This window comes from Strix aluco, chromosome Z (genome assembly GCF_031877795.1).
Source record: "Strix aluco isolate bStrAlu1 chromosome Z, bStrAlu1.hap1, whole genome shotgun sequence".
Classification (NCBI taxonomy): domain Eukaryota; kingdom Metazoa; phylum Chordata; class Aves; order Strigiformes; family Strigidae; genus Strix; species Strix aluco.
The window spans coordinates 96,764,012-96,776,376 of NC_133971.1; the positions used below are offsets into that span (position 1 = coordinate 96,764,012).

Consider the following 12,365-nt stretch of genomic DNA (forward strand, 5'->3'; position numbering starts at 1 on the left):
CCGCGACTCTTCTCAGTCACTGGTCGTATTGTTTGAGTCACTTGTGGCAGAGGTACCAGCTGTGCAATCCGTTGTCCCCATGCAATCTTTACTGGTGGATTCAGTGTATATGCCATAATATAGATTTCACCTTCATAATCTGCATCAATAACTCCCGGTAAAACAAATAGTCCACATTGTGATGCTGATGATCTTCCTAATAATAAAGCTCCCATGGCTCTCCCATTAATAATGATAGGTCCTCGTACATTCGTAGATATTGTTTGAGGATTATTTGTTAACAGGATAACATCTACTGCTGCTGCCAGGTCCAACCCGAGACTTCCCCGGGTGGCGGGTTGAAGGACTGCGCTGCGGCTGCAATTTTCGTCGTTGCGCGGCGGCCGGCGAACGCGCTCCGTGTGGAGTTTCCCGACCGTCTGCGGCAAGCCCCCTCATTATGGGAGTTGGATCGACAAGTTTGACACCATACATTTCTGGCTGTACAACTCTTTCGTACATGCCCTGGAGCTCCGCATCGGTAACACCGCAGCTGCCCCTTTTGAGGTGTTTGCACTTTAACTGCTGTTGCTGCTGAAGTCTGGAGAGGCGCAAGGGCTGCCATAACCTGACTTTGAGTAGCCTGAGCCTGTTCTTTCATTCCTTCCCCTAATTTCTTTATTGCCTCTACAAGAAAAGCCTGAGGTCCAGTGGGTATTGATGACGCTTTTTCAAGTGCCTCCTCTACAGTCCAATTTGCCCTTAATGTATTCAATAAACTCTTTGTAGCAGGATTGCCATTTTGTGAAATACATTGTTTTAAGAGAGCACCCTGCATGAAATTAGGTACTCTTGCTTTTTCAATTGCATTTACCAACTTATCTACAAAACTGCCCAAAGTTTCTTCTCTCCCTTGCTTAATTCCCATATACATTGGAACTCCGCCTGGCTCTTTCACTTGCTCTATGGCTTCTCTCACTAACCTCATTGCCTCTCTCACCTTATCCGGACCAAGCAGTGCTTGAACTTCTACTCTAGCATAAGGTCCTAACCCCATTAATTCATCCATTGTAATCCCTTGTAATGGATCTCCTGCTTGCCGCTGTACCGCTATCGATTCTAACACTCTCGCTTGCCAATGCGCATTAAACAACAACCACTGACTAGGAGAGAAAATTAACTTTGCTATACCCCGACAATCTGCAGGCAAAAGAAGTTGAGTGCTCCAGAGATAATCTAACATTTGACGAGTCGGTTCACCAGTAACACCATAAGAACTCACTGTAGAGCGCAATTGTGATAAAAGCTTCCAATCTAATGCCGTAACAGTAGCATTTATTCCACCAGCTGGGTTCGGCTGAAACTGAACTGGAAAAGCCATTGCTGTCGCCATCTGAGTCATCTCCTCATCCCCTTTTTCTAACCCCTCTCGTGCCAATGCATTCCAAGCCCGACACCTTTCTTTAGCGATCTCTATCCCCAGCCCATCTTCTGAGCCAGGAGTAGAATTCTCGCTTTCCGGCGTCACAGTGTGGCTGGATGCGTCAGGGCTACTCAGGGCAGAAGCGGGGGGAGCGGTAGGGAGAACTCGTTCTGAGCTTTCCTGTCCCGTCTCTTCGGAACGTAAAGGTGGTAAAACAAGCTCACGAAACGTAGGCGGTAATGGCCACCTAGTTTCCTCCTCCCCATATCTGGTGTTTTTCTCTTTTGCCGCAACTGCGCCCTGTGCAGCTCTTTTTTCCGCCTGATATCTGAGCAATTCATTATGAACCATCCTCCATAACTTTCCCAACTTTTTTGCTGTCTTATCATCATTCAATGTTAATTCCCATAATTTATCTCCAAATTTTCACCATTCCGATAACTCATGAACTGTATGTGGATTAATAAAACAACCTTGCTCTACCCCATAAGCTAAAAGCCCCTGAAGATCCTTTTTTACATCTATTCCCTCAACCCGGCGTTGTGTCAGCCAGGATGCAAATAAATCATATGCTGCTTGCCTGTCCATACCTGAATTTTTCCGTTGCAGCCTTTCCAGGTCTCGGCAGCACGTATCAGCAGGGTTCACCTCTTATGACACCCAGGGCGCGGGCCTTTTTAGTCGCCTTTCGCCGTCCTCGCTGCTTAAGGACCTGAACAACCTTCTCTGGTCTTTATCCTTTGTGGTGCCCTATACGTCCTTTGGCACGTATCACGTCGTTAGCAGATCACGTCCTTTGGCACGGATCACGTCGGGGTCACCATTTGTTGAAAGAACGCAGTGGGAGCCCAGCCATCATTTAATGCACAAAGGCTCAACTTTATTAGTACTCACACTTCTTTTATATCCACAATAATTAGTTCATACATATTGCAAAAAGCAAGCTCCTTATAGGTTGCTAAGGTTAGATACCAATCTCTCCCCTTATGATTTCTGCAAGGCCTTCTACATAGTCCTGCTTCTGTTCTTTGTTCTTCTTTGATACTTTTCGGTATTCTCCCATCACGTCGCCGTTGTCAGCAGTTCCTCGGTGCTGTGCCCTTTCTCACGTAGCCAGTTGTTAGCAAACTGCTCCACATCCCCGTGGGCTCTGGCCTTATATTCAGGACTGTTTGTTTCCCCTTCATCTGTGTGCTGCCCATCTGAGAAGAAAGGTATTTGGGTAGAGGAGAATCTTATGAGGTTCTCTGCCTTCCTAGAAAGAAGTCATGCCTTACCCAGAAGGTCAAAACAGTAAACTACAAAAGAGTGCATGCGTGCTGGAGGCCTGGACACTTTAGAAAACCTCGATACTGTGGAATGGAAAGAGGGTTCACTGCACTCTGAGGAAATGGGTCTGAGGGCTGGAATAAGGTCTGGCAGGTACCGAAGTGATAGATCTCCCTGCCAGTCACTCTTTCAGATCACAGTAGGCTATCACAATCTTAGGTGTGTACCTGTCAGGAAACATAAACTGGTCAAAGCCCAGCACATTCTTTCTTTGCCAGAACACCTGGGGAAAAGAGAGGGAGGCTAGGGCTCTGTGGATGTGTCTGTGGCAGAACATATGTTTGCTAATGCCATCTTTTCAACTTCATATAACCAACCCAAATAATAGTGAAGGCATGCCAACATTTAAAGAAATAAACCTATGAGAGGAAGAAACACATGAGTTAAACTGAGTCTCTTTGGTGTGAGTTGCATCTTCATGGGTTTTCTAAATGGTCAGTGAACAGTCAAGTGTGTTACCTGCATAAGAAAAGGCGTAGTCATTCCGCTGTGCCACTGTAGGGCCGTAGGAACTTGTGGCACTGGCTTGAAGATACCTCAGCTGCAGCGATGGGCTGATCTCCAGCTGCAGCATATGTAATGAAAGTATGGATGTGGAAGAAGCACAAGGAGGATGAAATAACAGCAGAAAGCAAATAAGAGTAAATAGCTGTCTGCTCAAGAGTGTCCAGCTGGTACTGGGATTTGTTAGTAGAACGTAAAGAAAATCTTGGAAATTTACTTCTTGGATCTAGTTTGTTAATACTGTGCATTTATTTCCAACTTCCTGAGGTTGCTAGAGTGGTGTCTTTGTTTTCTGGTGTGTATAGGGTTTTTTGTTGGTTTTTGTTGGGTTTTTTTTCCAGAACAGTCAGTTGCATTAAATAGGCATTGACTCATGCACTGAGTCTACCCTTTATAAACTTTCTAACTAAATATCCTGGACTTGCTTGCTATCGGCCCAAAGATGAGTGAGATAGAAGTCAACTGCACTTTCTTCAGACTGTGAAGAGTAGTTATTTTGTCTTATGTCACGAGTCAAAGGTGTTTTCCACTTGCATCCCACGTAGAACAATTATTCATGTCAGGAAAAGAGAGAACCAATCTTCCAGTAAAAGATCAAAAGCTATTGCAGTGTCATTTGAAGTGACCTTTTTACATCTTAATCTCAATCATATTCTCAGTCCCTTGTCTAAGCAATGATTTCTTCTGCTTTTCCTTTGCTTCTGCTTCAAGTTCGATTGAGTTATAAATGTGAAGTTTCAGATCTCGCTGGTTGCATCAGGAAGCTGAGATGAATAACCTTGTAATGACTAAAAAAAAAAAAGTCTGACAAAAACAGCAGTATATTGTTTCACACTTGTGGCAGAAGTTTTGGTGGCTGAAGGGCAGTGGGTATCCACAGAATAGTGACTTCCTTTATGTTCCATGACTCTTGACCAACCAGGAACCATAACAGAAGTGCATTTTAGTGTGTTTAGGTCTTGGTGAAGGGTAAAAGGTTGAGGGGCAGAATGGATTGCTCCTTCCTGTAACTTTCCCTCTTAGGGTCCTTACAAAGAAACCTAAAAGGGGTGTGTGGTGTATGCACTGAATGAACCCTCCACCTCCTCTAACGTTTGGCCTGGGATTACTGGTGTTTCAGTTGAACTAGATGACACTGACAGTACCATTTCTGCAAATGTTGACTAGGTATGAAATCTTCCATTTCAACTGCTGTCTTTTTTTGTTTTCTTTTCCTTTACCAGCTCCCTTGGTTGCTTTCTTTTTTCAGATATTTCCTGCTTCGTCTCTTTTCATTGCTTTCTGTTTGATGAGAGCTCAACCATCCTCCACTCTGTAAAAGCTGTCTTTCATAGCTGTCTTGTGAGCTTGTGATCAGTGAGGCAGCCAGGCACAATTTCAGAAGATACTGGTACAGGCTTATTAGTGTATTCTGTGAGCGGTACAACAGGGTGCACTGGCAAGGGCCTGGAAATGAGATGGCAGGTCAGGGGTCCCACTGGAGAGAGGAACCATCTTACCTTTCAATCTCATGTTCTCTTTCACTATCTGCAACTTTTGTGTTCCTTGTCTTAAAGACTAAGCCTGTTTAATTGGACTACAGCAGCAGCTCCTTTCCATCTTACTCTTAGTCTAAGAGTGTGTATGGTGCCTACGAGTGACCTGCCAGCAGAGATGAAAGGTCACTGGTGTGGCCTTTACTGGTAGGTCTGGGCTTGCGGTAGTGTGTGTCAGTTCATCAAACTGCTCAGTACGCAGAGGTCAGAAACCTTGCCAGTGGAGCACTCGTGTGTGTGCATGTAGTAGATGTTTCAAAAATGAATTCCAACACTTTGTTTCAATATATTTTATCGTATGTAGAAACTTACATTACATCAGCTGGACAAGTCTTTACTGCATTTAGGGTTTTCTGAATAGGTCTCTTTCCCAAAAACATTTCTATGTGTCAGTGGCTGATGCTTCTTAAGCATTTTTAGCTTTGGGCTTTTTTTAGTATATTTACTGTAAGGTTTGATGCTCAGTTTAGAATGAGAGCAATGAGGATATGCTAAAACTAAGATTCTAAGTTTTAAATTCTTCCTGTGTACACACTTGCACACAAGTTGGATCTTCAGTCCATCCTTCAATAGCCACCCTTCTTTGTACTTGCTCATTTCTCTGGAGCCTTTATAATCCTACAGGTAGGAATAAATAATGCAAAGAGGGCTTTGCTTTGTTTTTCTTTGTTGTTACTTCGGGGGTATATTTAATGTGCATTCCTTTTTACTTTTCAACCAAAGAACTGGAAAGCTGTTGCTAGCATGGTCTTAAAGGACAAATAACTTAATGTCATTGCTATTAAAACAGTCTGTTGTAGTTACAGGAAGATGTAGCCATATGTTGTCAATTCTTACTAGTCTATATGCAGTTAGATTGTCTCACCCTTCCTTTTTTTTTTCTTCACCCTTTTGTTTTTTTTTTAAGGGAGCTTCGCTGGTTTGCCTGAAAACAAGTTGCGCATTTGTGTTCAGCCTCAGCCACAAAACCTGACAGTGGGGGATGCTTTGGTACTAGAATGTGGAGCTGTTGGAAACCCAGTTCCTCATTACCAGTGGTTCAGAAATGGATTTCCCTTGGCAAATGGGAGCAAAAATATCTACATGGTAAGTTACTGCAAAGTGCCAACCTTGGGGGACTAATGTGCAACCACCTTTAATTTAACACATAAAGCTTCCTTGAGGAAAATAACTTCTTCACAGCCTTGATAACCCCTTATGGAAGTGCTCCCTCTAAGTTGTTCTCCTGTTGTGTTACTCGCTTGCCCATACTGTTCTGAGACTCCCAGGTGCATAATTTTAATCCTGAACATGTTTCAGGTGGTAGTCACGGGAGGTAAAGCTGTAGTATATTTTGGATTGGTGTGACACATTGACATAACAAAGATTAAGTATCAGTAAAAGTGATGGTTTCTCTATCTTGCACTGCAAAGCGCTCTGATTTGTGCAAGCTGTTGCATTCACTGCTTAATGCACCTTGAGCCTGCGAGGTGGATTTGCATTCTTCAATTCTTGAAAGCGTTTCTAGAACACACGTGCTGTCCAGCTTACTGAAGAATGAGAGTATCAGCAGCTTTTGGGTTTGTTTAGGCTTTGCTTTTAGTTTTTACTCTTTCTTGTGTGTGGGCTTAAATGAAACTGATAGAAGTATTGTGTTGGGGTCTGGGGGATGACGGTGATGATGCTTGTGTAGGTAACCTATGTGGATGTGGAACATCAAGGAACATACTGGTGTCACGTGTTCAATGACTGGGAAGATCAAGACAGCAAGAAGATAGAAGTCGTTATAGGTAAGGAGTTTTCCTGTTTGGTACAGGTCAGCTGATTTATCAGTTTCTTCTCTATCATTAGAATTTATTTTTGAAGCTTTCAGTATTAAGCCAAGCATATGCCTTCTATATATTTAGTTTATTCATGTGTTAAAATAATTGTGCTCGCTTGCAGCAAATGGAATTTTAGAGCTTTGTCAGTTATAAAGTGCTTTGGGTTTTTATGGTAACCAGCATAGAAATGCTACCACTTTTTGGCATTGCTAACATATACACGGCTTGTCAGCAGGTTGCAAGCTGATTTCTTTGGTTTTTGACAAATAAAAACCAGTTTAACCCTTGTTGGTGGTATGAACTGTGTTACACTGAGTCCTTCAGCAATCGGGACAGGTGGGATTATTCATAACAAGGAGAATAAATTAATATAACAGTTTAGTGTGTGTGCATGTATTTGCAGTAGACTAAAGAGGAGAAGATCTGTTTGTGTAGCTTCCAGATCGATCTGGGAATACTATTGTGTAATTCATATAAAAAATTCTTTCCTATCCTAAGAAATATTCTAGTTTAGTACTCCTGAGTTTTAGTAATAATTACTATACAGTGCTGTGGTCAGTGCTGATTTATACTGCTGTAAAATGAGCCAGATTGCTGAGAAGCTTGGAAGTGACCTTTGTCTTCCGCTTTGTGTGCTAACTCTCATAACTGAGAGCAATTGTCTTCCAATTTTTTTCCCCCCCTTAAAACACAAGGAAGGAAAGCTATGGCAGTGGAGTGCACAGAAGGTAAAGTAAATCTTTAGTTGTGAATCAATTTTTAAAAATTAATGACTGGCATGACGGATTGCTAAGTGTGTTGCTGAAAAGCATGTGTGGGTTAAGAGCTTCAGTCTGTTTTAAAACACCGGTGTGTGGTGCAGCGTTCCTTCTGCATGTGCTTCTCTATTCTTTGCCATGATACCATGATCTAGAGCACATGGGAGAAAAACTGAGCTGCTTTCTTCTTCTATAGTGTTCAAAGTTGTTTGATTTTTGCACTGTTTTTGTGTCCTGTGCTCACAGTTTCTGGTGAAATGTAGAGATCTCGAGATTTCTTTGGCTGAGCTGAGGAGGCAACATCCTTTCAAGAAAAGCTGCAGGTGTTTAGGAACCTGGGTGACCTTGGAGAGCCGAGTGGAGCTGGTTCCACTGTCAGCCCTGTGTCTGCAGGAGCTGTTTCCAGCAGCCTTATTAGGACGATTTCTGCTCTCCTTTGCAGTGCTGCAATGAGGAGGAAGAAGTGTATTGTGACCTTTAATGTTGATACCATCCCTTGGTTATTGAGCATCTCGAAGTCTGTAATATTTACATCATAGGGGATCAAATGTAGAGATGTAAGGCTGCTTACAGCAGTGCCCCACCCCAGCTTACCTACCTACAATAGAAAAAAAGAAAAGGCATTTGCCAAGACCAATAAATGGTGCTCTACCCTGTTTTTTCACAGAATCATAGAATTTTCTTGGAATTAAACTGCTCTGCATCATTTCTTGTTCAGAGTTCAACCAGAGCTGATGTTCCCCTTTAGCCCTTTTATTAAAGGCTTAACAATGAGGGGACCGTGTGCTGTCACTCCCTGGAACGTACAAGTGACACACGTTTTGGTGCCAGCTGCTTCCATGGCACAGCTGCCAAGACCGATCGGCTCTCTGAGCCTTCATGTCTTTCCTGGGCTGGGGGTGTTTGCATTGCCTGATGCAGTGCTCTGCAGAAACGGCCTACCTACCTGTAATCCAGCTGCCCTCTGGAGCAGGAGGGGGTCTACCCCCAGCCCGCAGTTTGCTCGGCTGCAGCACTGTTCTGCTGCTGAGCCACACAAACGCCCACAGCAGCGTCGCCCCGGGGCACTGCACTCTCCCACGTGGGCAGGTGACCCTGCTTTTGTGGCTTCACTGTGTGGAGCAGGCCTGCTCTACCAGGCCTCTGGGGCTTCAGATTATTATTTTTCTTTTCCATAGTTTCCAGTATTCTCAGAATAAATAGGTGAAACCTGCGGTAGCTTTAGAATGTTTGAAAATTGTATCTGAAGTCCTTCTGAATTCACACGGCTTTACGTAGTAAGATCTCTTGCTCAGGATGTTGCTTTTTCAGCAGTCCTTTGAACATCTGTTTTTCAAATGGGTGATTCTGATATCTGGTTCCTTATTCGTTCAAGCTGCTTGCATGCCTGGGGGATTGAGGCATAGTATGTGTTTCTCTCTTAGTTTTGAGATCTACTCTGCTATAATGCTGTGTCTAGCATAGCTTAGCATATTGATGTAGGATTTTCTCTTCTTTGCATGTGGAATAAACATACGAAAGGTTAGATTTACAGAAATGCAAAGCCAAAAGTATTTTAGAAAGGTCATTTGTTTTCTAACGTTCTACTTCTATTAGTAATGGTATGACAATTATATTTTTATTAATAAAAAATATTTTTGCTTCTTGTTTAAACTATGATTTTATTGGTGTATTTCTTCACAGAAGATTTAAGTGATCTTCAAAAATCAGGTAAGTGATAAATTTTGAAAAACTTTAGTTTCACATGTTCATTTTGTGTTGCAAATCACTGAGGTCCAGTTAGGTTACAATATATAGTTTACATTATTTGGATGTGTTTATAAGTGGGGATTTAATAGGGGCAGATACCATGTTAAGAGCAGCACAGCTTTCTGGTTCCAATAAATTAACTTGAATATAGTAAATCATAGAGTTGTTATTATCTTTGTAAAGTCCCACAAAGCTGGTCTCTAGTACCTCACATATACAAATACAGAAGGAATTGTCTTCTGTTTTCTTGTTTGTGGCTTCTTTGGACTCTTAAGTTTTAGTATGTTGCTGCTTTTTAGATGATTAAGGTGAAAAAGATGTAAGGTGTCTGGCTGTCACCCATGATATGTTGAATGGTATATTTCTTAAATTTATGTTGGAGTGAGCTGATGTGATTTGAGGCCTGATTGATGTCTGTTATAGAAACGTAGATCTGGAGTAGTGCTCCATAAGGGATTATCCCTGATATAGTGTTCCCAAAATCTCAGTTCACAAAGGTAATATAATTTCCCGGCTTAGACCCCAAAGATATGTTTCTTTTGCCAAGACTTAGTTTTAGTCACTGAAGTGGTACTGTCATGAGATGTAACGTTACCCAAAGCGTACCGCTGACGTGTTGCTTACCCGTTCCTCTTGGCTCTACCATCCCTCAGTGAAGTACAAAATAAAAGAATTTTCACATACAGATGGTCATTCCTGCAAACATTCCCCGTCTTGCATGTCTGCATTTCATTTGGAGACGATGAACTGTTCTGGATGTTTCTGAAAATGCAGATGTGCAGTTTGTGAGATTCAAAATTATACTGGGGGCATCTATTATTTCTTAACTTATAGAACTAGCTATTCATATCCTATTAGGCTATGTTTGCTGGAAGAGGATGAAGGAAACTGGGTAAACAACAGCAGAACACCCCAAAACCCCACCAAACCAAAAAGAGAACACTTTTTTTTGTCTTGAACTAGTAACGTATTAGGCAAAGCAGTACCGGTAGACTATGGCTGTATGGGACACGCAGTTCATGTTCTGACACTGGCAGCTGTGGCTGTAGTTACTGACGACCTGCTCTTTTCATCTGTTTCAAGCAGACCTACAAGAACAATCAAATCATAGACCTGTTGGTAAGTAGTTCTGTAGCTGTAAAGAACATATGTATTTCATATCTAGGAAATAGATTTTGCTGCTTCTGAATATTGCTTCTTCTGCCACTGCTAGGGAAATAACCGTACTGCATCAAATCACTGCAGGGAGGGAGACTTCTGTGTATTTTTATAGTCCTTTATAATGCTTGCATGCCCTTTCAGTAAACTGTGGTGAGGGCACCAGTATTTTTAGTGACTCAGTGGAGCATCTACAACGTCTCATCTGTTTCAGTTTACTGTTTCAGATTCCTCTGGCCACAGCCTTCGCCAGTGTGTTACTCCATTACTTTGAATACTTTGACAGTCAGGGATAGCGGTATTGCGATGATGTGATAAAAAGGATTGGTAGTCTGTCTGCTAAGGGTGTGCTGCCCCTGCAAGCTCAGTTCTTCCTGTGCACAGTCTGCGGATGCTTTGGGCCTGAGCTGAAGCTCACAAAGATAGATGGATGGCATATGTGTGCTATGAAGAATTGTTGCTGGGGCTTTTTAATCATGTTCTTAAATTTGCCTGGTAGACTTGGCTGTGGTCAGGCATGTTGTCTTGTTTTGCTGGCCTCTATCAAAATTCTACCACTCTTTCAGGTTCATCAGTGTGAGAGGGAGTGTAAGTGCTCCTCAGTCCTGAAAAGTGTTTTTCAGTAACAGTATGCTACTGTGCTCAGTCTCTGCTGTTCGAAATAGTTTACACTGTTCAAGACTTTGGAGGTCTTCCAGCTGCAAAAATGTTGAAAACCTCTTGTCTGAAGGAAGTGAAATGTTAGACATCGAGGCTACGAACAGAGATTCTCTTCTGGGTCTAGCAGTGTGGGGTTACTAACTCTGAAGCAGGTTTGGGGTGTTCACGTGACCTCATTTGCCATCAGAGCTGTGGCACAATAATTCCTGTTGGAGAGAAGTAACAAACCAGGGAGGAAATGCCTTGATTTGAGTAAATGCCTTTCTGTAATTTAGTGTGCAGTTTTGGGGTAAAAATCTGGCTAGTGGTCTCTAAAGTGTTTCTGTTAATGTGACTTTTTTCCGCTTTTGTTGCTGCTTTGTTTACCTATGACAGAATTACTTTGGGCTTTATTAAAATCAAAATGAACATATCTCAAACTATGAGAATATCAGTAGACTTCTCTCTGAATTTTGTAAATTTGTCATATCTTTGTATAATTGTTTTTAAGCAGAGCAATAGTAAAAAGAAACCTCAATGAACAGAAAAAAGACTTTACTTCTGACCCATAAAAGTTTCCCCCTAAATGTACTGTGGTTTTTAGAGAGATGGGACATGGGAGATGGAGATGTGAAAGTGGTCTTTTGTGTGTGATGGAGTTTTGTTTGCTTTTTAAGAAGCATAAGAAAATTTGAGGGTTTTGGGGAAGTATACTGGCCATATCTTTGGCAACTTGGCATAAGAATTTTCATGTTTATTAAATTTCCTCTTGCATGGGGGAATTTCATAGTTGTCTGTACTTTCTGAAAAATGAAAGAAATGGGAGATGGTGTTAGTGACTCACTTCTTGACTGATTATCCAGTCTGAGATGCATCAGAGCTCAGGTATCTTGACTGTCAGACCCTGCTGAAACGGTTTTTTGGATGAGAAGAGAGTTGAGCTGTATTGTTGATGTAGGATGACTTTGAAAATCATGTAAAATATTGTGCCTGAAGTGAGATTGGATGCTATTTTCACTTTGGAAGAAATTAAATTTAAAGGTATCGAACTCATGAAATGTACGAACATGATGGGTTTTTTTTCCTCTGTCTTTGCAGCAACAGACAAGGTGGCTCTGTTAATAGGAAATATGAGCTACTGGAATCACCCCCAACTCAAGGCTCCGATGGTAGATGTCTATGAATTGACAAATTTGCTAAGACAGATGGATTTCAAAGTTGTTTCTTTGCTGGATCTTACTGAGTCCGAGATGCGAAATGCTGTGGATGAATTTTTACTTCTCCTGGACAAAGGAGTATATGGTAAGAACATGTGATATCCCTTCTGAAGTAGGTAAGTTTTGTGATGTATCGAGGACACAAACATCTGGTATATACCTCTGCCAGTGCACTATATGTGACAGCAAAACAAACTTCATGGTAAATAGCATGTATGTAGAATGGGAAAAGTAAGTTAAAAACACCCAGCAGCATATCCTATGACTTCGGT

The 12,365-nt window shown here is 41.9% G+C and overlaps 1 protein-coding gene across 7 annotated transcripts in view; it reads left to right on the forward strand.

Moving 5' to 3' along the window:
- Window positions 1–12,365, forward strand: part of LOC141918318 (mucosa-associated lymphoid tissue lymphoma translocation protein 1-like) — a 41,483-nt gene that overhangs the window by 14,090 nt on the left and 15,028 nt on the right. Inside the window, exons 5-10 of one of the 7 annotated variants that reach the window (XM_074812628.1) lie at window positions 5,678–5,856; window positions 6,443–6,539; window positions 7,268–7,300; window positions 9,014–9,040; window positions 10,163–10,198; window positions 11,975–12,178. In XM_074812628.1, the coding sequence (XP_074668729.1) occupies window positions 5,678–5,856; window positions 6,443–6,539; window positions 7,268–7,300; window positions 9,014–9,040; window positions 10,163–10,198; window positions 11,975–12,178 (576 nt within the window). The remainder of the gene's footprint in view (window positions 1–5,677; window positions 5,857–6,442; window positions 6,540–7,267; window positions 7,301–9,013; window positions 9,041–10,162; window positions 10,199–11,974; window positions 12,179–12,365) is intronic. The other 6 variants (XM_074812629.1, XM_074812630.1, XM_074812631.1 and 3 more) reach the window with 6 other exon arrangements.